Source organism: Penicillium canescens, assembly GCF_028828765.1.
Source record: "Penicillium canescens strain IBT 15451 chromosome Unknown utg000006l_segment0_segment0, whole genome shotgun sequence".
NCBI lineage: Eukaryota > Fungi > Ascomycota > Eurotiomycetes > Eurotiales > Aspergillaceae > Penicillium > Penicillium canescens.
This window is the reverse complement of record NW_026703968.1, coordinates 442,801-467,896: the sequence shown is the minus strand read 5'-3', so window position 1 is coordinate 467,896 and position 25,096 is coordinate 442,801. Positions and strand designations below refer to the sequence as shown.

General features: G+C 50.9%; 6 protein-coding genes across 6 annotated transcripts; 4 read left to right on the top strand and 2 right to left on the bottom strand.

The window, feature by feature from the left end:
- Positions 1-189: 189 nt before the first annotated feature.
- Positions 190-632, bottom strand: N7446_009106 (CVNH domain-containing protein; the record flags this gene model as incomplete). Its single annotated transcript, XM_058517851.1, has 2 exons — positions 190-407; positions 446-632. 2 exons carry the CDS (start codon positions 630-632, stop codon positions 190-192), a joined length of 405 nt encoding a protein of 134 aa, XP_058368639.1.
- Positions 633-3,096: 2,464 nt separating this feature from the next.
- N7446_009105 (ribokinase) lies at positions 3,097-4,239 on the top strand (the record flags this gene model as incomplete). The annotated part of the gene is made up of 1 exon (XM_058517850.1): positions 3,097-4,239. One exon carries the CDS (start codon positions 3,097-3,099, stop codon positions 4,237-4,239), a length of 1,143 nt encoding a protein of 380 aa, XP_058368638.1.
- A 1,235-nt stretch (positions 4,240-5,474) lies between these two features.
- Positions 5,475-6,505, top strand: N7446_009104 (uncharacterized protein; the record flags this gene model as incomplete). Its single annotated transcript, XM_058517849.1, has 2 exons — positions 5,475-5,571; positions 5,625-6,505. 2 exons carry the CDS (start codon positions 5,475-5,477, stop codon positions 6,503-6,505), a joined length of 978 nt encoding a protein of 325 aa, XP_058368637.1.
- A 415-nt stretch (positions 6,506-6,920) lies between these two features.
- On the bottom strand, positions 6,921-9,035 carry N7446_009103 (transcription factor TFIIIC subunit TFC1; the record flags this gene model as incomplete). The annotated part of the gene is made up of 5 exons (XM_058517848.1): positions 6,921-8,190; positions 8,239-8,347; positions 8,400-8,477; positions 8,527-8,836; positions 8,895-9,035. 5 exons carry the CDS (start codon positions 9,033-9,035, stop codon positions 6,921-6,923), a joined length of 1,908 nt encoding a protein of 635 aa, XP_058368636.1.
- A 1,368-nt stretch (positions 9,036-10,403) lies between these two features.
- N7446_009102 (protein phosphatase 2A regulatory subunit RTS1) lies at positions 10,404-14,191 on the top strand. The gene is made up of 6 exons (XM_058517847.1): positions 10,404-10,702; positions 10,943-11,112; positions 11,230-12,234; positions 12,289-12,642; positions 12,695-12,993; positions 13,041-14,191. The coding sequence occupies exons 2-6, from the start codon at positions 11,089-11,091 to the stop codon at positions 13,396-13,398; spliced, it is 2,040 nt and encodes a 679-aa protein (XP_058368635.1). The 5' UTR covers positions 10,404-10,702; positions 10,943-11,088; the 3' UTR covers positions 13,399-14,191.
- A 545-nt stretch (positions 14,192-14,736) lies between these two features.
- Positions 14,737-25,015, top strand: N7446_009101 (histone acetyltransferase TRA1; the record flags this gene model as incomplete). The annotated part of the gene is made up of 3 exons (XM_058517846.1): positions 14,737-14,788; positions 14,858-15,015; positions 15,110-25,015. The coding sequence occupies 3 exons, from the start codon at positions 14,737-14,739 to the stop codon at positions 25,013-25,015; spliced, it is 10,116 nt and encodes a 3,371-aa protein (XP_058368634.1).
- Positions 25,016-25,096: the final 81 nt, after the last annotated feature.

Sequence of the window (25,096 nt, the reverse complement as noted above, 5' to 3'; positions counted from 1 at the left end):
TTGTTCGGGTACCCGTCCATGGTTGAGGTGTAAGTTAACGATCTACAGACAACAAGTGTATGGTTCAGACCCGACACGTGACTGGTATATATCTTCGTTTGATTTGCAAGAATATCACATGATATCGTTGTATTCCGTTGCTTGCTATTGAAAAGCCATAAAGAGTAAAGCCCAGACCATAAGTATCACCTATTCAAAGACCAATTCTCCGTTGATGTTTGTGATACGCTCCGCGAGGTTGATATCCGCATCCTGGCCCTCTCCCTCAACGTTGCCCAAGACCGCCCGAAGAACGGGGATCTCAGGGTCTCCTTCTCGCTCGAAGCTGATGTCGGAGGCGCTTTCGTGGAAGTTCTCGCCCCCCAGTAAAATTGTCCTAAAATGAGTTGTCAGTAATTGTGATAGCCCTCAGAGCGAGACGGGACCGAAGCAGATGGCTGCTTACCATCATTGTTCCCAATGATACTATTCAGGTCCAGAATAGACTCCTGCTCATCGCCTTCTCCGTTACGCAGGACAGCCTTGAGGATATGACCATCCTCAAGCTCAATGTGAGTGGCAGATTCGTGGAAACTCATATTGTCAATTTGGGAGAGAAGAATGCAAAGTAAAGTGTAAAGGCTCTGGATCATAGAGCTCAGGAAAATAGAAACGGAAACGGGGAGATAGACCCTCTTTATATACCCCGGCCCGACAGGATACAATAAACCCCGACCCCGAACCTACCCTAGACTCGTGATCGTGCAGCAGGCCTGCCCCGGTTCTTGTCCAACACTTGGCCCAGAATCATTTGCTAGCGGCAGTCTGTAACGATGCCATTGCAGCTGAGATAGGCGGGACATTTCTTCGGCGTACAGGCATTGGCGGTGCGGGGATACTCTACACATAGGAAGATGTTCGCAAGACAAAAAAGACGCCCTTGGTCTAGTATGTACGGGAGTGGAGATTGACAAGACGACACCATGCAGTACACCTCACAATGAGTGGACCGGACTAAGTGTAAATACCCACATTAACATATTGCCCAGAAATTCAGAGCAAAGAAGACAATATGTCCTTAATAGAGGGTGCCGTTATCGTGGCGCATGGCATGGTTTCCCGCAAAGCCAGCCACAGGATAGTAAATGGCATCTCGTGATGTTGCACTGTGTATGCAAGCCAAGCATGCATGAGTCTTGTGGCATGAAAGGCTGAAGTTGGGGAACAGCCACAGGACCCAAGTTGCAACATGCCAATTGACGTTGGAAGGATTGGGAAATGCTGGTGCCTAGGGAGGAGCACTGTAGTTGACCGGGGCTGGTGGCACGCCAAGGATGTTCGGAGATGCAGCCTTATGTTGTCATTTCTTGGCAGTAGGGATTTTTGACAGCCAGTAGCTTTGGGTGGCTGAACAGGGCTAGCCTTATGACCTGCTGGGGTCGACATGTTCTTGGCGAGTGAGTTGGGAATTTGGGTATTGTATGTGGCCTTCAGGCAGACGTCAAAGAGATATGAATCAGTTGGTAATGGGAATGTCTAATGTTATCCTTATGTTAGTACCTTCGTAGCCTCACATTGACATGAACCCGACACAGTATACCACTCTATATCCCACTTGGGCTTTGTGCAATTCGACCGGGCCATAATAGCAGACTTCGGACTGATTGAGCCGTACTCACAGAATACAGAGATATGTTGGCATAAGCATTGAACCACAGTGGAGTCTTCTCAATTTTTGAATAGCTATTATGAAGACTGTAAGTTGTAAGAAGAGAAGCAAACGTAGAAAGAAATCATGCATGAGACGATATACTCGCATTGAGGTGCGCGTCTCATGTGGAGTCTGCAGACAGTTCGCAGGTGGCATTTCTTACACATCCCTGACCCTCGTTGTATGCTACCACACAAAACAAGAGTGCATGCTTCAATGGTCTTGCGGAGCCTCTTGTGTTGCATCGTTGGGTCAACACACCAGCTGACGCCATATAGAATGTGGATTTCGTCCGTCCTCTAGATAGGTGAATCAGGCCTAGAATGCGCAGCTTGTTAACCAACGCAGCTGGCTCCGATAACGCTGTCATTTGTCTCTGTGTTCACCGTCTCGGTAAATGGCATGTCCGCGATCTAGTTCTCCGTTAACCCGAGCGCGGTGTTATTGTCGATCTTGATCAATTCGACATCTTATTCGTCGTCAGGTAAGCCTTTTTCGAAGCTTTTGTTTGCCAGAGCCATCAAAGTTCTCGTGGACTGCCTCATCCGGCTAGCCTAGGTATGTAGCTCGTGACCACCTTGTCTTGAAGGCTGTAGCCAAACGTTCAACGTTTGGTCCCAGAGGCAAGCTATGGTAATTTCTTCGTTGATAAGAGCGCGATATCAAGAAGGGGTTAGCTGTTTCAGATCTTAAAGCTTGAGACCGTGGATGGCTGGTGTTGAACGACAAACCCATTGGTGGAAATGATAGACGAGAATCAATAGAGCTGTCCATATTTTCATAGACGGGACTTCAGACAAGATGAGGTCGGGAACAAAAGAATCTTTGTCAGTTTCAAGATCAGAGGTTGTGGTATGGAATATAAAAGAGAAGACTAAAAAGAGAAAACCAAAAGACACCGCAATATCTCCCACCCTCTAAATCGAAAACCAGTCGAGTTCACGTTGATATGAGTCCAAGGGCATGTGATTCCAAGATTTGGTTTGCGGATTGAGTTGTTTGGGCAGGAGTATTGAAAGGGAACTGCTTAACGGGTTGATGTAGGCCCAAATGAATTGGATAGGTCACGTGATAGCAGATCAGCTGAGAATTAGAGTCAAGTTTCTATGGATAAAGACGAAGGGAAAGAGATTTTTCCTCCCCTATGAAGACTTCTACCAGTATCCTACTCCCTAATACTCCTTACTCTGCATATGTTGGAGTATACATCTACATGAGGCTGCAGTGGGTCCGCCCCACAACGTACCCGACGTCATTCCAATCTTCACCTAACCTGCGAACATCTTCAAGCCTCTCTACTCCGCCATTAACAATTGAGCTTACGGTGATCTCCAATATCAGGCTCATTTTCTTCACTTCCACCCTGAATTGAATACCACCCACCAAGATCTCCCACGAGCACAGCCATGGCACCTCTCATCCGAGTAATCGGCTCCCTAAACGCCGACATGGTCTCAGTGACCCCGCGCTTCCCAAACCCAGGCGAAACAATAACATCCTCATCCTACTTCACAAGCGCAGGCGGCAAAGGCGCCAACCAAGCCGTCGCCTGTGGCCGCCTGTCCAGAGCCAAACCGACCGGCCCCGCACCCTCCACAAGCGACGTCCAAGTCGAGATGATGGGCGCAGTCGGCGCACTAGACGGTCACTTCTCCGCACTCCTCAAGCCAACACTTGAAAGATCCGGCGTCGACCCGTCTAGAGTGAAGATTGTCGAGAACGCATACACCGGCGTTGCAGTTATCATTGTTGATTCGTCGGCTGGCGGCGAGAACCGCATCCTCTTTTCACCTGGTGCAAACTATGATGGTATGCAACCTACACCAGAGGTACTGTGTATGGCACTTGCGGCGCCTATGCCGGATGTGATTGTCATGCAGGGCGAGATTCCTATTGATACTGTTATTGGGACGTTACGGGAGATTGCCGCGTTCAAAGCTAAGAACCGTGCTGCTGGGAAGCGCGGCATCGAGTGTGGTCCTGATGTTATGCTGAACCCGGCTCCCGCGCCGCCGGGTGGTTTGCCTGAGGATGTTTATGCCGCTGTGGATCATTTGATCTTGAATGAGACTGAGGCTGAGCTTATGTCGCCGCCTGCGGAGCAATTGCTGAGCGTCGTTCCTGATGCCAAGGGTCTCGGTGGAAAGGAGAAGGTTGCGCGGTACTTCCACAAGCTCGGCGTTACCTATGTTCTTATCACACTTGGGGCTAAGGGTGTTTGGTACAGTGCCACGGATGGTGGGTCTTCAGGACCTAGTGACGGTGTGCAGCGCTTCACGAATGAGATTCCTGCTGCGCCTGTGTCTCGGGTCTTGGATACAACTGCCGCCGGGGATACCTTTGTCGGAGGGTATGCTGTCAAGGTTGCGCGGTGGCGCGAGCAGCGTCGCGGGGCGGGCAAGGCCGGACAGGATGTGGCCGATGACGAGAAGGCATACCGGTATAAGACGGTGATGGACGAGGCGATGCGCCTGGCTGCGCAGGCCTCGGCTCGAGCAGTGGAGCGTCAAGGTGCCATGGATAGCATTCCGTTTGAGGATGAGATCTGATGTCATTGACAAATGTACATTATATCGAGATAGACTAGATCAACCACTGTATATGTACCTAGTGGAACAATGCCGATGCTAATGCACGAACACGTCTATGGCGGAAAGGATAGGCTCACCATCCTTCATTTCCAGGAATGCAACAAGGATGAATGTACGAGGGGGAATATCCAGCCCTGATCCAGCCCACGAAGAGGGGGTGAAGGCATACAGTAGGTGCATACCCTCCCTATTAATAGCCCATTCTCCACGATCGACCTCCAAGGGATGAATGCCCTAGATATGAAACGCCTTCAACATTCCCCAGCCTGACACCCCAGCCTAGCACGCGAAACATCCCCAGGCACCTTCGCCTCCAGCTATGTCTCTAAGTCGACGTCTGGGTCTACCTGCAGACCGCATGTTACAGCTCCACCGTTGCCTCAAACCTCCATAGCCCCCTCGTGCAGTGCATGCATGAGTTTCATTACGGCTGAGTCGTGAGGAGTGGCAGCCAATCGAGATGGATGCGCTGGCAAAGTTTCAGTCACTTCATCTTTTAGCGCTGTTCGTCACGAAGTCGCGGTTTCGTGTCGCGTGGAGGTATTGGATACTTACGCGGATAGTACTGATGGGGCGGGATGCCGAGTATCGGGTACTTTGGACGCGTTCTAGGGATGGACGCGACTTACAGGACTGGTTTTGCTTCGTGAAGTGGTTCTATAAGTTATAGATAATTAATTAGTACAGACTATTAGATTTTATGAATGAAGGACTATGCTATAGATATGGAGGAAGGAATAAAGCGCGTATCCTCATATACATCCCGCGAATAATTGCATTGTACTTAAGTATGGAGTAACCGCCACACCTGAACTTGGCATCTCCGAAGATACCTTACATACTGACGCGACGCGCTGGATGCTATGCAGGCCTTGAAATAGTCCGTCCGCCCTCCATTTGTGATCCCTCATTATAATTCTCCTTGCCTCCTCTCAACCTAAACCTGCAAGTCTCAAGTATAACTACAGCCTCTTCCTCGCATCCAAGACATTCGATCATAGTGCGGTGTACTGGACTCTAGATCCTTTCCTCTCTTTTATTAACTGTGATCCGACCATATACCATCATTTGATTTCCTACTCTATTATATCGTCTATATCAACTATATCGCTATAACTTGACCTCGATCTCTCTGTTTACTAGCGTGAACCCCACTTGACCAAAACAAACCCGGTCTCTCTCTCTCTCTCACCATGGCCACTCTCACCATGACTCCCACACGCCAGCCCTTAGGCTGCATCGACACGATGCGTCCTCTGATGTCAAAGTTGAACCGTCAAAGCAACGCTGGTAAGTTCGACCCAAGATTAGCTGTTTCCAGGATCGCCTAACCGTGACACCAGGTCCCAAGTCTATGAAATCCAACACCATCTTCGTTGACTCAGAGAACATTGACCCCTCCAAACTCTCCGCAAAGCGCAAGCGCACGTGCGACGACGAAGAACCCAAGGCTTCCAAGCCCAAGACCTCACGCATGGCTCTTTCCACCCACATCTCCCCGCGTCTCTCGACCCCCTTGAGAACTTCCCAAACGATCTCAACCCCAAAGTCCGCACCAATCCTCAAGCCTGCTGGTCGCTCCCCACCACCAAAGTCCAGCAAGCCCGGCCGCCGCTCGGCTATCTCCAAGCCACGCTCTGAATCGTCCGGAAAGCGCGCTGTTGCGCGTCCTTTCTCGCTCGCATCCGCTCTCCAGGCATCATCATCTCCCAAGCCTGCGCCTAAGGCTCCTAACTCGTGGTTCTTTGATATCCACGTTGACTCGGAGCAGGAAGAGATGACCAACCTCATGCAGCACTCTACTACTGTTCTTGATATAAGCGATGACGAGGGCAAGTCTGTCCCCAGTGATGACCGTGGAAAGGAGAATATTCCTCCTGTCGAGCTTGGAATTGAGCTCCTCGGCTCTCCTGTTACTGCCGCTGCTACTGCTGTGCCTGCCTCCCGCAAGGAATCGAAGATGGAGGAGGACCGCGCCCCACTCGGAGAGCTCAACGCTGCCGACTTTTATGCTGAGGACTGCAATGCCTTTTCTTATGTGGTTGTCCACGAGGATACCGTGTCTGAGTTCAAGAAGCCCTCTTCGCCTCTTGCTCAGAGCCAGGAAGCTCTCATCTCTACTTCCATTGCTTCGGTCCTGGAGGCTGTTACTGCCAAGTCTGCTGCCACTGCTGAGACTGAATCCCAGAGTGCTGATAGTGAAAACACAGCTCCCTCGTCATGATGGAGCATCCTCAAAACTACTCGCATATGCATTTGGGTTCGGTGTCTCATGTCTTTGGCCTGGTTGGCCCCAATACCAATTTGTTTGATTGTTTGGCGTTGATATATGTGGCTATTCTGTTTGGTCTGTTGTCTTTCTTTTGCTTTTATCATGTTTGTTACGAATCATGTACCCCTTGCTGCACTATTGTGTCCACGGGCTAACCTTCGTTTACTATCCCCGTCTAATTAATGAGTTTCTGTCTTGTCATGTCTGATGTCTATGCTGATGCTTATGTTGACGTTCATGTTTTATGATGTACACAGTGGTCTGCGTCCGCTATGCCCCCGAGCAAATGATTGAAATGAGGTTATTGCAATGAGTATTCTCTGTCTCCATCTCGGCTATGCAAGTAAGATAAAGTAAGCCTGTAGATTCAATCACTCCCCTCTTCATCTGAGTTATCACTCTCATCGTCATCTTGATCTGCATCCCTCGCCTCGGCAGCAGCAGCAACCTGCTCAGCCAGCATCTCTCGCCGCTGAATCTCTTCCTCCTCACCTTCACTAGGCTCATCAATCTGCTCTTCAGCATCAGGCTCCTCAAACGCAACCTCCTTGCCCTTCTTCCCTTTCCCAGCCTTCCCGGGCTTCCCTTTCCCCTTCCCCTTCTCGGGTCCCTCATCCAAATCCTTCCCCTTCTTTCTTTCTTTCCCTTTCCCCTTGCCCTTCCCCCTGCCTCCATTTCCACTCCCCTCCAACCGATTCCAAATAGGCGAACCTCGAATCGCAGACCGAACCTCAGTAGCAAGCTGCATCTCCCGACTACTAACATCCCCATCAAACGTAAACTTCTCAAAATCAGCCTCAGACCGCGCATGATCCGGCAACTCCATAACCTTCCAAAACTCGCTATCGTCAGCCTCCCGACCCTCCATCAACGCCTGGATCTTGTGCCTCATCACAGTCTTCGCCTTCCCCAACGTCCCGTTCCCATACCACCCATCTGCAACTATCTCACACTCCTCCCGTAGAAATCCGACCGATTTTTCAGGCGGTGGATACAATGCTTGTTTCAATTGCGGATCCTGGATCTCGGATATCATCCAGATTTTACCATCTGCCGAGAACGGTAATTTCCCAGTGAAGATGTGTGTATTTGACGTCCCGTCTTCCGGGTTCTGGTTTGAATTCTGCGCATTTGCAGAAAGTTGGGCATTATAGAGATCGAATGGCCGGGGCAGATTATGGCGCCGACCACTTGCGCCGTCGCGGGCTAGTTCTGCTTCGCGCGCGAGGAGGCGGAACATGAATGTTTGGTAGTGTCGGTAGTCCGGTGAGGTGCGTGGATCGATGCCTAGTTTGATGATTGCGTCGCGCCATGGTCCTGAGCGAAAGATGTAGCCTACGTAGGGGACGGCATGGCGTAGGTTTGTGCGATCCTCGTCTGTTGTTAAGTTGTTGCGGAGGCCGCGGCGTGTCCATGCTGGTTGGGTTTCGTAGAGGGCTCGCAGTTTGTTGATTGTTTCACGCATGCTGGAGTCTAGGGTTGAGATTGGGGGGAGGTCTGGCCGTGGTTCTGTTGGGACTTTTTCGATGTCGTAGGGGACTAGGTAGGTTAGGACTTTGTGGACTTGTTGCGTGTTCACTGTTGTTATTTCGCCCGATTGGCCGATTGATTGTTTGACTGTTGGGTTTTGGCGGTAGCTTTGGGTGGTTAGTTTTTTGTTAGATTTGGTTTGATGGGGAACTTACATGTAGTGGAAAGGGACGTCGCCGTGGCTGAAGGATGGGGGTGGGATGATGTCTGCGTTGAGAGTGGCGCCTTTGCTCATGTCCAGCTCGAACTGTTTCATTTTCTCGACTGTGCTATGTTAGGTGTAATTTGGGGCTGTTCACATGTTGAAGATACTCACAGTCAAATGGAAGAATTTGATCCCGGAATCGGTTCGTAAAGGAGCTCGCTGTAGTCGAGTAAACGAAATCCGGCATTCCTAGTACGGGGTTAGCATGATATCGGTGAAAAGACCCGAGGATACCAACCTCGGAAAACGTGAGTGCGTTGTATCTTCCCAACTGGCTCGACATGATACGCAGACTGGTTATCACTCAAGCTGCGCATCAGATCCTTAGCTGACCGTCGTGGCCGCGGCTCCGTATCTTCAGACTCTGGTGCGTCCATAAAAGGCTCATCCGAGCCCTTCTTGCGCTTCCGTCCCGTCCGCTTTGGAACAGTCACCTTGACCAGGACATTGTTTGATGCACTGCTGGTCGACTGCAAAGGCCGGGCCATGGCATCATCCGGCCGAAGCACCAGATTTGCCTGTATGTCTGGCTTGGCTGGGTTCAGGAACTGTGGCGTGTTAGTGTAGTGTCCTTGTTTGGCGTTTGATTTGGTGTTATCTTCTCACGGTTTTTATCCCCGTGTCGCCCTGTAGAGTCTCTATCGCCTTGTCGACATTGCGGACCACAGCAGGGTGCTCGACACTGACGAGGAGGCGGGATGGGACTGGGTAGGTTGGGGCTGTTCTCAGTTCTTGCTGGTCATCCATGTTGGATGGGCTCTTTTTATATTTGTAGAAACAATGTTTTGTGCTTTTGAGATAGCTTCCACGCGCAGTTATCGTTGGCTGCTGTGTGGTTGGGTGGCTCGTGGGAAGACTGCAAACGCGTTCAAACGCAACACTGTTACGTTCCTTGGGCAGTTGACCTCGTTAAACTCATATATATACAGACTTTATATGTGCTGCTTCGACCTCCACGCGCGAGTCATGCATATAGTTCTTCCATCGAGGAAAGGGTTTCGAGTCTACATTCCACAAGCGGTTAGCCCGAGTGGGAGATTATGATGACTCAGCAACTGAGGTCGCCCGCAAAACTCTAGTTGATTGGCTGAATTGGATCTTGCCTTGAATGCTTCTATATCATGCTCCCATTTGATTCCCTGGTGTTTTTGTCGGAATTCTATATGTATATGTTGAAAATCTGCGGTTCAGCAGCATATGACGTAAAGTACTGTTTGATTTCAGCCTCATTCTCACCCAGTGATCGTCATATGATAATGGTATGGCTTGTATACTTGGTATTATTGCAGAGTATTTGCACTTTTTCTTGAGATGAGAATAATGCTTTATACAAAGGCAAGAAGTTGCATCTTCCTTCTTTTTGAATACACCTATTTTGAATTGTATATCTGCACCAACTTATGTCTCGGCTTGGGAGACAAGTCCGATGTTCCAATTGGACGTTTGTCTGAGGAATAAATAGAAAAAGTAGAAAGAACAATAGATTATCACTAGGATAGATATCGAGGCTAACAGATCTCCAGGAGAAAATGAATGGTGTTACAACAAATCAAGTAAAATACCAGTGATGAACCAAAGATATATTTCCACTACTTGGACGATCTGTAGCAAAAAATCCAACCCAAGCCAACTGCAGTATATTTTTTCTCCACACCGCGTGATAGATCAAAAACAGAATGGTGCATGCAAGCCACAAATTACTTGGATATCCTCTAAGCCAAGACCTACAGCATAAGAGGCTATACATAGAGTGGGGTTGGAGCACAGACCTCGAGTTCCGGCATTTCCAGCAAAGACTTCACTGACTTTGTTAAAGATATTTATTCATTGCATCGTCTCTCAATCTATAGTAAAACCTCAATGTCTCTATAGTTTCCAGTGACGTCGTCGGTACCTGAGAATCCAAGTCGCCCCTGTGGTCACGTGCGATGACATAAGCAAGTTTGAAACAAGCGGCAAAAGCATACAAAGTCGTGTAGGAGAGAGGGAGAGACGCTATGGCTGTTGAGTAATAATTAGGACCGCAAAATCAACCCAAAGGTCCATTTCCTGTAGAAATGTAGAAGAAAGAGTACTTGGTGGTCCCCCTCTCATCACCATCACAGCCAGGAGAACCAGCCCGCCTTTCCCTACACCTCAACAACAATCCACTTCCTTTCCTCCTCCCTCCAACCATCATCTTTATTTGATCTCTTGTACATTGCCTGCTCGGTGACTTCCTCGGAATTCGTTTTTCGTGATCTCACCCTGGGCTGCGACCTGAGTGCTGTTCCCCTGGTGCTCCCAAACCCCCCGCTCCCAGCCTGCCACTAAGCGACACGGAGATCCAACCAAGCACCTCCGTCCGATACCAACACCTGCTCCGGGCAATCCTCATACTCGAACCCTCAATTATCCACCTCGAAGCTACGGAGGTATGTCTTATCGAATGTCCATCTCCCATGGCCTGTTCGCCCTTTCTTCCAACCGAGACGTCTTACCCCGTGCGCGTGCTGCGAATACATTCTGTTTAGAGCGCCTGGTGCTGTTGCCATTGAGGCTTGGATTCCACTCCGAGAACCGCACGGTCCCAATATAGTCCAGAGTCGATTCACTTGAGACTAGCCACTTAACATGTTGTGTGACCCGGACCGCTCATCAGTTTCTCCTATTAGGTACAAACAAGTCCCCCTTCGTGGCTATCCCGAGCGGCCTTCTCCGTTGGCACCCCTCGATTCACTCTGGCTAGAGTGCGGCGTCTTGCTGCACTGGCACCGAGAATCCTAGCCGAGTACATGTGGCTATCTACATAGTCGTCAAAATGAAGGGTTTCAGACAGAGAGTGGTGAGTTACCCGCCAACCCTTTCCCGAGCATCTTACTGCACGATCACTTCCTATCCCTCTTGAGCACGCGGGCAGCCCCTTACTCAGCTTGACGTCCAACTAACTCTGTACCTTTAGCATGAGCAGTTGTCGCGGGCGAAAGACGCCAACAAGTCCTCGAAAAAGAAAGATTCCAACTCCCAGAACCAGGCATCGCTCGGCATTCACCAAACACAGCAATCTTCATCCCCCAACCAAGGTACCCCCACCTCGTCCACAACTTCCTTGAACGATTCGCGAAACAAATCTCCGGACAATGCCTCACCCGCCGGAGCCCCTGCTGCGGGCGCGCCTCACCCCGGCACTCCAGTCCAACACCATTTAGGTCAAGCTGGCGCGGCAGCTCAGCCCGCGAGCAATGGACCAGGAACCCCCACTAGACAAGGGCAGCCTGTAGCTCCTAGTGTCATCATCAGCCCAAGTGCACCGGTAAGCCAAACGTTTTGTGGCCACATCTACATCTCTAACAATTTAAATTTCACAGCATGCCCCTCCCCTGGAGCCGCTGAAACGATGCCCGGAGACCTCGCACCCCCGAGAAAGTCTCACGTCTTTGACCGGCTACAGACCACACCAAAGGACATTTCGGAAGGAATTCGGACCCCCAAACGCCAGCATTCGTCTCGCTTTGATATCTCTGATCAGCGCCAGAGAGAATTGGAGAAGCTGCCGGGCTTCCACGAAGTGCCTCCTAATCGCCGACAAGACTTGTTCATGCAAAAGATCGACCAGTGCAATATCATCTTCGACTTTAACGACCCCACAGCCGATATGAAGTCCAAGGAGATCAAGAGGCTGGCACTTCATGAGCTCTTGGATTATGTTGCCAATAACCGGTCGGTCATTACGGAACCTATGTACCCCCGCGTGGTCGAGATGTTTGCCAAGAACTTGTTCCGCCCCATCCCTCCACCTATGACGCCCCAGGGCGAAGCATTTGACCCAGAGGAGGATGAGCCCGTGTTGGAAGTTGCTTGGCCTCATATTCAGGTTGTATATGAGTTCTTCTTGAGGTTCATCGAGAGCCAGGATTTCAACACCAACATTGCAAAGGGATACATCGACCATCAGTTTGTGCTTTCTGTATGTTTCCACATGACTTGTTGTATGCATGACCCAATGACTAACTTAATATAGTTGCTTGATCTGTTTGATTCCGAAGACCCACGGGAACGTGATTTCTTGAAGACGACATTGCATCGCATCTATGGCAAATTCTTGAACCTGCGGTCGTATATCCGACGATCTATCAACAACGTCTTCTTCCAGTTCATGTACGAGACTGAACGACATAACGGTATCGCTGAACTGCTTGAAATTTTGGGTTCGATTATCAACGGATTCGCCTTGCCGCTGAAGGAAGAACACAAGTTGTTCCTGACTCGAGTCCTCCTCCCAATGCACAAGGTAAAGAGCCTCAGCATGTACCACCCACAGCTGGCCTATTGTATTGTGCAGTTCCTCGAGAAAGACTCCACATTGACCGAAGATGTAAGCCCTGATGTCCAGTTGCTTCCAACGCCAGTACTAATGATTTATCCAGGTTGTTCTTGGATTGCTCCGCTTCTGGCCGAAGACAAACAGCACCAAGGAGGTTATGTATCTGAATGAGGTGGAAGATATCTTCGAAGTGATGGATCCAGGTGAATTTGCCAAGGTCCAAGAGCCTCTTTTCCATCAACTGGCCAAGTCTGTTGCCAGCCCTCATTTCCAGGTGGCTGAACGTGCTTTGTACTTTTGGAACAACGAGTACTTCTGCAACCTCGTGAGTGACAATGTGGAGACAATTCTCCCCATCATGTTCGCCCCCCTTTACGAGAACTCAAAGGGACATTGGAACCGGTAAGATTGACATACTTCCCCAAACGATCATCAGCTGACCCTCGCAGAACAATTCACAGCATGGTGTACAATGCCATGAAGATGTTCATGGAGATTAACCCCCAGCTCTTCGATGAATGTTCCCACGAATATACCGAGCATCAGAACAACGCAGATCAACGCGAGAAGACACGCGCAGATCGGTGGGACATGATAGAGCAACAAGCTAAAGACCGGAAGAATGGCATTCCTCCCCCGCCACCCCCTGCCCTAGACGTTCCGGAACCTATCGATGAAGTAGAGGCCATGACCCACGAGAGCCAAAAGCGGTTGAACACTTTGAAATTACAGGAGGAACCCGATAGCTCCAAGGAGCGACCCAGTCGGGAGGGCACCCCAAATTCGGTAAGTTCTGTGCATCTCTGATACGTGCTGCTCTGCTGCCCAGATCCGTGCGTTCCTATGCGGACTTTATCCTTTGTGTCTGGCTCTGTTGCCCTCGTATTTGTCTTTTGCTAAGAGACCGCGTCCGCCCATGTACAGCCAGCGTGATTCTAACGTGGAAACGTCCGTTTGCTCCAGACACGACGCCGAGGCTCCATTCGCAGCAGTGGCCGGAGACGACGGAGCGGTAGCGGCAGCGAGATTCGCCCGCGACGACGATCGGTTGGCAGCGGTACCAGTGCCACCAATGTACAGATCTTGCATCGAAGCAACTCTACCAAATAATGTCTCGGAGGGGATGGACTGCTGATGGACATGTGATTTCCGTTGATTTTCTCCTGCGATGGCATAGCGACTATGGGCAACAATATTTTTTGTCTTTTGATTTCGGCGATACTCGCCCGGACTGATGCCCAAATACCTGTGCCTTTTGCCTTTTTTATCTTCTTTTTCTTTTGTGTACATGGACTTTTTTGATATTTTCCTTTCCGCGACTGGCTCCTCTCACATTTCGTGATCAAGTGAGCGGATGCTGGGTTGGAGCCAGTCTTAGAACCGTGTTCGGGTATGGAAAACGGGTGCGAATGGCGTTTCCATCCATCGACCATGATGGCGATGGCTGTCTATGTGTTGTGTTTTTCTCTTTCTGTTCTCTTCTACTATTTTAGACCAATTCTAGGATCTGACATTGCCTTGAGGTATTTCGATGCCCCAAGTGAGAAGTAAAGCGTTATTGAGTAGCAAGTCACTGGAGTGATGAGAGACAATATTGAGGTATCATATATTGACACATACATCACAAATAACGGAACCCAAAACCACCTAGAAAATACCTTGTGTTCGTAGTTCGTATAGCAGGGGCCCGGAACGGATCAACCAGTGCCGAAATAGTTGCCTAAAGCGGACTAGTGTTTCTTTCGGGGTCTCTGCGATAGCCCGCGTCTTCTGTTCTGCTCTCGTGAATATCGCGCGACCTCCAACTCCCTCCAATCTCCCTCACCACCTTCCCCGCGGGGTACTTCGATACACCCTTTGCCTTCCGAACTCTCTTTCGCTCAATGGACTAGGCATTTTTTTTCTTTCTGGAAGACTCAATGACTTGATGACTGCCTTCCTTAAACCCTACCCGTCACCCATCTTTTCGCAAATCGATCGAGTCCACACAGCTTTTTTGACACCACAACTCAACACATGAGAGTCCAATTTCCCCCTGGGAAGATTGCGCACACTCTGTACTTCTCAGCCGGCCTCTTGGCCCGGCCGTCATTGCTGTTTCTTTCTCTTTAGAGACAAGCCCTTTCCAAGGGTGCGATCGCAAGGATGGAGAGGAATATTGAGATTTACGCCAGCAAGCTCGGCGACGAGAAGCTGGGTACGTTATGAGCTCACTGGCCCATCCAGTCACCTCGTCCTCGTGCTAACCACCTGTCGTTCTCACTAGACGTGAAAGTCAGAGCTAATGTTGCTACCGAATTACGAGACAGCATTGAGCCCCTATGCTCGGGCGCAAGCTACCCCATCTTCTTATCGAAGTTATGGCCGGTGTTCAAGACTATCCTGAAGGGAGACCCGGTCTTCTTCAGCATGTCTTATGAACAAGTGAGATAATTTCGTTCTATTCGGGAACGGATTCGTTCTCGATCAATATATACATGTATAGCACGGCTGAACTAACCACCACCCGCATTTACAGAAACTACGAAACTGCATCCTCGAGACGCTACACCGATTACCCATGGGCTCCCCCGACGTTGAACCGTATGCTGTTGACATGGTGGACTTGCTGATGGAGCTTGCGCGGATCGAAAACGAGGACAACGCAGTGCTATGCATGAAGACAATCATGGATTTGGAGCGGAACCAAGCAAAGGCGACTGCACACCGGGTGCAAGCTTTCTTGGAACTGATTCAAGAGATGTTCCAGACCATGGAACAGGTCGTTCGGGATACTTTCGACACTCCAAACCAAGCGACACCATCCGGCATGCCATCCACGCCCAATGCAACGGCACAGAACTTCCAGTCGCCTCGACCAAGCTCGCCTGCCACCTCAGTTTCAGATCTAGGACCCGACCAGCAGTCGAGCAATGTCCTTCTGAAGGGAATGCAGTCATTCAAGGTTCTTGCCGAGTGCCCCATCATCGTCGTCTCGATATTCCAGACACACCGTGCATCCGTTTCGGCGAACGTCAAGCTTTTCGTACCTCTCATCAAGACAATCCTGCTGCTCCAGGCCAAGCCACAGGAAAAGGCACACGCAGAGGCTGCCGCGCAGGGCACGATATTTACCGGCGTATGCAAGGAAATCAAGAACCGCGCTGCATTTGGAGAGTTCATCACGGCCCAGGTGAAGACAATGAGCTTTTTGGCATATTTATTGAGGTTATATGCCCACCAGCTCCAGGATTTCCTTCCTACTCTTCCTTCCGTTGTTGTGCGGCTTCTTCAAGACTGCCCACGAGAAAAGTCAGGTGCGCGCAAGGAGTTACTCGTCGCCATTCGTCACATCATCAATTTCAACTACCGCAAGATCTTCCTCGAGAAGATCGACGAACTTTTGGATGAGCGAACTCTCATTGGAGACGGCCTCACTGTTTACGAGACGATGAGGCCGTTGGCTTATAGCATGCTGGCTGATCTGATTCACCATGTTCGCGACCATCTCAGCCGTGATCAAATCCGGCGCACCGTTGAGGTCTACACGAAGAACCTTCACGACGATTTCCCTGGCACAAGCTTCCAGACCATGAGTGCGAAGCTCCTCCTGAACATGGCAGAGAACATCTCCAAGCTTGAAGACAAGCGCGAAGCCCGCTATTTCTTGATTATGATATTGGACGCCATTGGTGATAAGTTTGCATCGATGAACCATCAGTTCAACAACGCTGTCAAGGTATCTAAGGCGTACAAGGTCTACCGGAAAGAAACAGAGCCATGCGCTGAAAACTATCTCGCGGAGAAGGATCAGCCACCTGACTGGGATGAAATTGATATCTTCTCCGCTTCTCCTATCAAGACTTCGAGCCCACGCGATCGTGGTGGTGACCCTGTTTCAGACAACATCTTCCTGTTCAGGAACTTGATCAACGGGCTCAAGAACATATTCCGCCAGTTGAAGAACTGCAATCCCGATGATGTTCAGATTGACCCGAACAGCGTTCCCATCAACTGGTCTGAAGTCTCATACGGCTACAATGCCGAGGAGGTCCGCGTTATCAAGAAACTTTTCCACGAGGGAGCTCGTGTATTCCGTTACTATGGAGTCGATCAGTCTCCGCCCGATATGAACTACTCATCTCCATTTGACTTCCTGGCAAGCCAGTACACTGCACCGATGTCGCGTGAAGAGAAGGAGCTTCTGGAAAGCTTTGGCACTGTCTTCCACTGCATTGACACCGCAACATTCCATGAGGTCTTCCACTCTGAAATACCATATCTGCACGAGCTCATGTTCGAACATGGATCTCTGCTTCACCTGCCACAGTTCTTCCTCGCCAGCGAAGCCACCTCTCCCGCATTCTCCGGCATGGTATTACAGTACCTTATGGAACGTATTGATGAAGTTGGGACATCAGATATGACCAAGGCCAAGATTCTTTTGAGGATGTTCAAGCTTTCTTTCATGGCTGTGACCTTGTTCTCCGTGCAGAATGAGCAGGTGCTTCACCCCCATGTGACGAAGATAGTCACCAAGTGTATCGAGCTTTCTGTCACAGCAGAGGAGCCCATGAACTATTTCCTCCTCCTGCGCTCCCTCTTCCGAAGCATTGGTGGGGGGCGGTTCGAGCTTCTCTACAAGGAGATTCTCCCACTCCTCGAGATGCTCCTCGAAACGTTCAACAACTTGTTACTTGCCGCCCGCAAGCCGCAAGAACGAGACCTCTATGTTGAACTTACCCTCACCGTTCCCGCCCGCCTGAGCCATCTTCTCCCTCATCTTAGCTACCTAATGCGTCCCATCGTGGTGGCCTTGCGTGCGGATTCAGACCTTGTTGGCCAAGGTTTGCGTACCCTGGAACTATGTGTGGACAACCTCACTGCCGACTACCTCGACCCAATCATGGCTCCAATTATGGACGAGCTCATGACTGCACTCTGGGACCACCTTCGCCCCCATCCCTACAACCACTTCCACGCACACACTACCATGCGCATCTTAGGCAAGCTGGGTGGACGCAACCGCAAGTTCCTCAACCACCCACCAGAGCTGTCGTTCCAGCAGTACTCTGATGACAACCCAAGCTTTGATATCAGGCTTATCGGTCCCAACGAGAAGCGACCTTTCCCTGTGGATATTGGCATTGACCTTGCTGCTGGCAAGCTCATGGAGGTTCCAAAGACTGATTCCGCCAAAGCCTCGGACATCTATTACAAGCAGCAGGCATACCGTATGCTCAGCTCCCACCTCAAGCTTCAAATCGGCTACGATAACCTTCCTGACGACCTGGCAACGTTGATCAGACTCCATGCAAATGATCTCTTCGAGAACAAGCCTGGTGCCATGGCTGACATTCTTGATAAGTCCGAAAGGTCGGCTTCCATTCCCAAGAAGGTGGCACAGGAAGCAATCGTGAAGAAGCTGCTCAAGGCCTGCATCTTTGCCACAACAATCCCCGAGCTTGAGCCGGCTGCTACAGCTTTCGTCGCTGATGTCTGCAAGCACTTTGCTCTTCTTGAGGTTGGACGTGCGCTAGCGCAAGCCAGACATGGTCGCAAGGCCTTTGATGTTGCAAGTGGCGAGGGTCCCGTTTACCTCGACTCAAAGATTCTGGCCGAGGCTCTCGTTGAGTGTCTGTCATCTGATGAGGTCCACGTCCGGGAAGCTGCCGAGCAAGCCATGCTGGTTGTCAGGGATGCTGCGGGCGTTATCTTTGGCTCCCCCGAGAAGGCCGCTAAGCTCCCATTCTTCCAGCACCTGGGCCGTGTCTTCTGTCACAGCTGCCACAGTGAAGAATGGTTCACAAAAGCGGGTGGAAGTCTTGGTATCAACTTGCTCGCGACCAAGCTGGACTTGGGAGAGTCATGGCTCTATGAACGGCACGTCGAGTTCTCTCGGGCTTTGATGTATGTCATCAAGGACACCCCTGCGGACCTGCCTGCTGCCACACGCATTCAGTCACAGGAGACCATGTCCTTGATTCTTCAGAAATGCGGCAAGCTCATCCCTAAGGAAGACTTGAAGAACGAAAAGAGCCGCTTGTATGCCCTTTGTGGCTTTTTCGTCTACGAGCTCGGGCATATGAACAAGCATGTCCGAGAGACCTCTCGTCGTTGCTTCACCACATTGAAGGAAGTGCTTGGCTGTGAGGTACATGAGCTGATCCTGCCAGTGAAAGACCGCCTGTTGCAGTCGATTTTCAACAAGCCACTGCGTGCTCTACCCTTCCCAACGCAGATTGGCTTCATCGATGCCATCACGTACTGCCTCAGCCTTCACAACGACATCGTCACCTTCAATGAGCCGCTCAACCGATTGATGCTGGAGTCTCTTGCCCTTGCCGACGCTGACGATGAATCTCTCGCGTCCAAGCCGAATGAGTTCAAGAACGCAGATATGATCGTGAATCTACGCGTTGCTTGTCTTCGTCTCTTGTCTATGGCAATGAGCTTCTCTGAATTTGCCAACACACCGCAGAATACTAGCCGTGCTCGCATCATTTCGGTCTTCTTCAAATCGCTATACTCCAGGTCACAGGAGGTCATTGAAGCAGCAAATGCCGGTCTTCGAGACGTCCTCACACAAACCAATAAGCTTCCTAAAGATCTCCTGCAGAATGGATTGCGCCCTATTCTCATGAACCTTCAGGATCCCAAGCGTCTCAGCGTCGCTGGTTTGGACGGTCTTGCTCGCCTCTTGACACTACTCACCAACTATTTCAAGGTTGAAATCGGTGCTCGTTTGCTTGATCATATGAAGGTGATCGCAGACGATACCGTTCTCGCGAAGGTGTCGTTCAGTCTCGTTGAACAGAACCCAGCCATGAAGATTGTTGCTGCCATCTTTAATATTTTCCATCTCCTCCCTCCTGCTGCTACTTCATTCATGGAACACCTTGTCAACAAGGTCATGGACCTTGAGTTGAAGCTGCGTCGCACTTCACACAGTCCCTTCCGGAAGCCGCTTGTCAAGTATCTCAATCGCTACCCGAAGGAGAGTCTCGCATTCTTCTTTGCGCGCTTCAAGGATGAGCGATTTGGTCGATTCTTCGGACAGATTCTTGCTGATCCCGAAAGTGAAGGGTTGCGAAATGCAATCGTGGCCGACACTGAAGGATTCTCTGCTGCCGCTTTTGGCCAAGATTCTGGAGACGGCAAGAACACTGCTGCCATCAATGGTATCTATGTTTCACACTCGCTCTGTTCTTACAGCTCAACCAAGCGCTGGTTGGTCTCGCACGCAGAGATGAGAACCAAGCTCTTGGCTTCTGGCAGGGACCTGGAGAGGAAGCTTCGGGGTGACAGTCTGCCGGCTGATGAGCGACTCAGAGTGGAACAGGCCGAGGACCAGTTGATGGACATCTTCACCCTGTACTTGGCCGAGGCCACCCATGACTTGGACTTCCTGTTCGAGGTCATTGATGGTTTGTCTGCTGATGAACTGAAGCGTACCCTCGCGCTTCCTAAGTTCATATACCGCAGCATAATCTCCAACGAATCGATTGACTACCGTCGCTCTGTCATCATGCGTTGTCTCGATCTCTATGGCCAGAAGAGTTGCCCACAGAAGACCAAGACCTATGCCTTCCGTCACCTGGTGAATCCCATCTTTGCTATGGACGTCAAGGCTACCTGGAACAGTCCTCCCAACACCCCCAAGTTGATGGATAAGAGCATGACCGAGTCCATTCAGAGTCGTTTGTGGAAGCCTCAGCTCGCAGATTTGAGCGAGGAGTCCAACCAAGCCGGTGTTGATCATTCGCGCATGGAGTTGCTCCAGCTATCCGCTTTGTTGATTAAATACCATCACCAAACGGTGCAGGACTCCCGCAAAGACATCATCAAGTTCGCCTGGAACTACATTCGACTTGAGGACATCATTAACAAGTATGGTGCCTACGTCTTGATCAGTTACTTTATTGCACACTATGAAACACCGTTCAAGATTGTGATCCAAGTCTATGTCGCTCTGCTGAGAGCTCACCAGAACGAAGGTCGAGCCCTTGTCACGCAGGCTCTTGATGTCTTGGCTCCCGTTCTCCCCACGCGGACAGCCAACAGTTCAGGAGCAGAGGCACGGTACCCATTGTGGGCCAAATGGCCTCGTCGTATCCTGGCTGAGGAGACTGCCAACTTGCAGCAGGTGATGAGCATCTTCCAGTTCTTGGTTCGGCAGCCGGATCTGTTCTACGAATCAAGGGAGCACTTTGTGCCTCTTATTGTCCCCTCTCTGATCAAGATCACAGGCCCACCCAACACTTCCAACGACAGCAAGAAGCTGGCGCTCAACTTGATCAGCTTGATCTGGCACTGGGAAGAGAAGAGGGCGCACAATGCCGAGTCTCACAGCTTGACCAACGGGAACTCCGAGTCTCCAGTGGCAAGAAAGCGCAAGTTGGATGAAGCTCAGGAGCCATCGCCATCTCCCGCCCTTGGACCCCCGAGCAGCCGAGAACGTTCTGACTACACAGTGCCCGCCGATCTACGTGCGGCATTGATCAAATACCTCATCACTTTCATCACTACAATCCCCGAACGTTTCTCTGTTCCGGCTGCTCAAATCCGCTCAATGCCAACGTCCAAGCAGCAAAACCCTGTGCCTACCGGTGAAATGATTAACAAGGCCATTCACCTGCTTCGCAGCCTTCTCTCGCCTGAATACTGGGGCGATCTCGACATTGACCTATATCAAAAGGTCACTGAGCCTATTTTGGTTGGAGAAAAGGGCGACAAGCCTGAGGACAAGATTACCTACATGGTCAACACACTGCAGGTATTGAGAGTCCTCATCACAACCAAGCCAAACGAGTGGATCGCCGCTCGTCTCCCTACCATCCAGAAACTTCTCGAGAAGCCTCTGAAGTCGGATAACCCCGAGGTTCAGGATTGTTTACATGGACTAGAAGATGACATGGAGATTGTTCACAAGCTGCCGCCTCCTGTTCGTTATGTCCTGGAGGCCATTCCGGATGAACAGCCAGATGACGAGGATGCCATGGATACGGAAGGCGCACCGTCGGAGTTTGCTACCTACTTGTCTGCCATCGCGACAGAGACGCTCTCAGCCAACAACTACGTCTCAAGCCTGAACACTTTGTGGACGCTCTCCAAGATTAAACCCGCTGAGATTGATACCCACATTCCCGCTGTCATGAAGGCGTTCTCTACGAAGCTGGCTAAGGATCATGTTGCTGCATCCACCCAGAACGGCGCCCAGCTCCAGAACGGCGCCGCCAAGCCTGCTGAAGGCACTCCCACTACCGACCAGCAAGAGTTTGAGCTGGGAGTTGATCTCATTCTCAAGACTATTGAACTCATTTCTGTTCGCATGTCTCATCTTGGTGACCAGCGGCGTCCGTTCCTGAGCGTTCTGGCACAGATTGTCGAGCGTTCACAGAACATCGAGCTGTGCAGCAAAATCTTGAGTATGGCCGAGTCCTGGATCTTCCATTCTACCGAGTCCTGGCCGACCCTGAAGGAGAAGACAGCTGTGTTACACAAGATGCTACTTTTCGAATCTCGACCTGATCAGACGATGCTGAAGAAGTTCCTTGATCTCGTCATTCGGATCTATGAGGACTCCAAGATCACTCGTACCGAACTGACAGTGCGCTTGGAGCATGCTTTTCTCATCGGCGCAAGAGCACAAGATGTTGAAATGCGCAATCGGTTCATGCAGATCTTTGACCGAAGCTTGACCCGCCTTGCAAGCTCGCGCCTCAGCTATGTCCTGACTTGTCAAAACTGGGATACTCTTGCCGACTCTTTCTGGCTGGCACAAGCGTCGCACTTGGTGCTTGGATGTGTCGACATGAACACCACTGCCCGCTTACACCACGAAGATTTCACCCTCTTCCCTGTCTCATTCCTCTTTGGCAGCGCCGACAAGGACCCCAGAAAGGCCGATATCATGGTCGACAGCCAGCTTGAAACCTTTGTCGCTGAACGCAAGAAGTTCATGTCGGACATTGGCGACGTCAGAACTCGGGATTTGATTGAGCCTTTGTGCCAGCTCCAGCACACCGACTCGAATGTTGCCTACAAGCTGTGGACTACGCTCTTCCCTATCTTCTGGTCCACGTTGTCGAAGGAGGATTGCATTGACCTCGAGAAGGATATGGTAACATTGCTCACTCGCGAGTACCACCACAGACAGCTCGATAAGCGCCCCAATGTTGTTCAAGCTCTTCTTGAGGGCACCGTCCGTGCTCGTCCTCGGTTCAAGATCCCTCCCCATGTGGTGAAGTATCTCAGTCGGACTTACGACGCATGGTATACCGCTGCTACCTACCTCGAACAAACCGCCATCGATCCTATCATCGACACACCTACGGTGCGTGAAAGTAACCTCGATGCCCTCGTTGAGGTTTACGCAGGTCTGCAAGAAGACGATTTCTTCTACGGAACATGGCGTCGTCGATGCAAGTTTGTCGAAACCAATGCTGCGCTTTCGTATGAGCAGCAAGGAATGTGGGACAAGTCTCAGCAGCTATACGAGAACGCTCAGATCAAGGCTCGTTCCGGTGCCATGCCATTCTCTCAGGGTGAATACTTTGTATGGGAAGACCACTGGTTGATCTGCGCCCAGAAGCTCCAGCAGTGGGAGATTCTCAGCGACTTTGCCAAACATGAGAACTTGAACGACCTCTTGTTGGAGTCCGCCTGGCGAAACATTGAGAACTGGCAGAGTGAAGGAAACCGAGAGCAGCTTGAGTCATTGATCAAATCCGTCTCCGATGCTCCTACACCCAGACGCACATTCTTCCAGGCCTTCATGGCTTTGCTTCAATACCACACGAAGAAGGAGAACATTCAAGACTTCAACAGCGTCTGCGACGAGTCCATTCAACTCTCGATCCGGAAGTGGCTGCAGTTGCCCAAGCGCATCACGAACGCCCACATCCCGATTCTGCAGCACTTCCAACTCTTGGTCGAGCTGCATGATGCCAGTCATATCTGCGGAAGCTTGTCTCAAACCAATGAGCGGAACTTGGACACCAAGTCTGCTGAACTCAAGCTCTTGCTTGGAACCTGGCGGGACCGTCTGCCCAATCTCTGGGACGACATCAATACTTGGCAGGATCTTGTCACTTGGCGTCAACACATCTTCCAGCTGATCAATGGCACCTACCTCAGTCTGTTGCCCCCACAAACCAATAATGTGGCTAGCAATTCATATGCCTACCGAGGATACCATGAAACAGCCTGGATTATCAATCGCTTCGCCCATGTGGCTCGTAAACACCAAATGCCAGAGGTCTGTATAAACCAGCTCAGCCGCATCTACACCCTCCCGAACATTGAAATCCAAGAGGCCTTCCTCAAGCTTCGGGAGCAAGCCAAGTGTCATTACCAGAATCCCAAGGAGTTGAACAGCGGGTTGGATGTGATCAACAACACCAACCTCAACTACTTCGGACCGCAGCAGAAGGCAGAGTTCTACACCCTCAAGGGTATGTTCCTTGCCAAACTGGATCATGTCAACGAGGCAAATGAGGCGTTCGGCGTTGCCCTCTACTACGACCTCCGCCTTGCCAAGGCCTGGTCTGAGTGGGGACAATACAGTGACCAGCGGTTCAAGGCTGACCCGACTGACTACGAGTTGGCCAGCAATGCAGTCAGCTGCTACTTAGAGGCGGCTGGTCTCTACAAGAGTGCCAAGTCCCGGAAGCTGCTCAGCAGAATCTTATGGCTTCTTAGCCTGGACAACGACGAAGGCAAGATTGCAAGTGCTTTCGAGAACTTCAAGGGAGACACCCCGGTGTGGTACTGGATTACCTTCATTCCGCAGCTTCTTACCAGCTTGTCTCACCGTGAGGCTCGCCTCTGCAAGGCTGTTCTGGTTAAGATTGCCAAGCTCTACCCACAGGCTCTCTTCTTCTTGCTTCGTACCAACCGAGAGGACATGCTAAGCATCAAGAAACAACATGACCAAAAGCAAGAGAAGATCAACCGGGCCAGACAACAGCAGCAAGGATCATCGCCAAGTGTCAAGGCCACTCCTGGTGCGGATGGTTCACCTGCGCAGAAGGCTCAGGTTGCAGCAGGTGCTAATGCTTCACCGTCAGTCCCGCCTGCGAATTCGCCGGCTACACAGAACACTGTGCCACCGCAGAGCCAGTCCCCAGCCCAGCCTCAAAACTCAGTTCAGGCATCGCCTCGTCCAGGGCCAGGTCAAAGTCCACAGGCTGGCCAGACTCCGGATCAAGCTCACTTGCAAGTTCCAGGTCAAAACCGAACCCCTCAGAACCCTGCTGCACTTGCAACGGACGAGAAGGAGCCTCTCAAGAAGCCATGGGAGTACTCGGACGAGATCATGTCTGGACTCAAGACTGCCTTCCCTTGCTTGCTCTCTCTATGGAGACCATGGTTGACCAGATCCACAAGAACTTCAAGTGTCCACCCGATGAGGATGCTTACCGTCTCATTGTTGCTCTTCTGAACGATGGCCTGGCTTACGTGGGTCGTATGCCAGGGTCTTACGCCCAAGACTTCAAGTTGCCTGCTGCCACTGAGGCCAACA

Excerpts from the sequence above, each read along its gene's own strand:
- N7446_009102 (XM_058517847.1), top strand. The coding sequence starts at position 11,089 with ATGAAGGGTTTCAGACAGAGAGTG. Across the intron at positions 12,643-12,694 it reads ACTCCACATTGACCGAAGAT|GTTGTTCTTGGATTGCTCCG; the intron begins GTAAGCCCTGAT and ends TGATTTATCCAG. Across the intron at positions 12,994-13,040 it reads TCAAAGGGACATTGGAACCG|AACAATTCACAGCATGGTGT; the intron begins GTAAGATTGACA and ends TGACCCTCGCAG.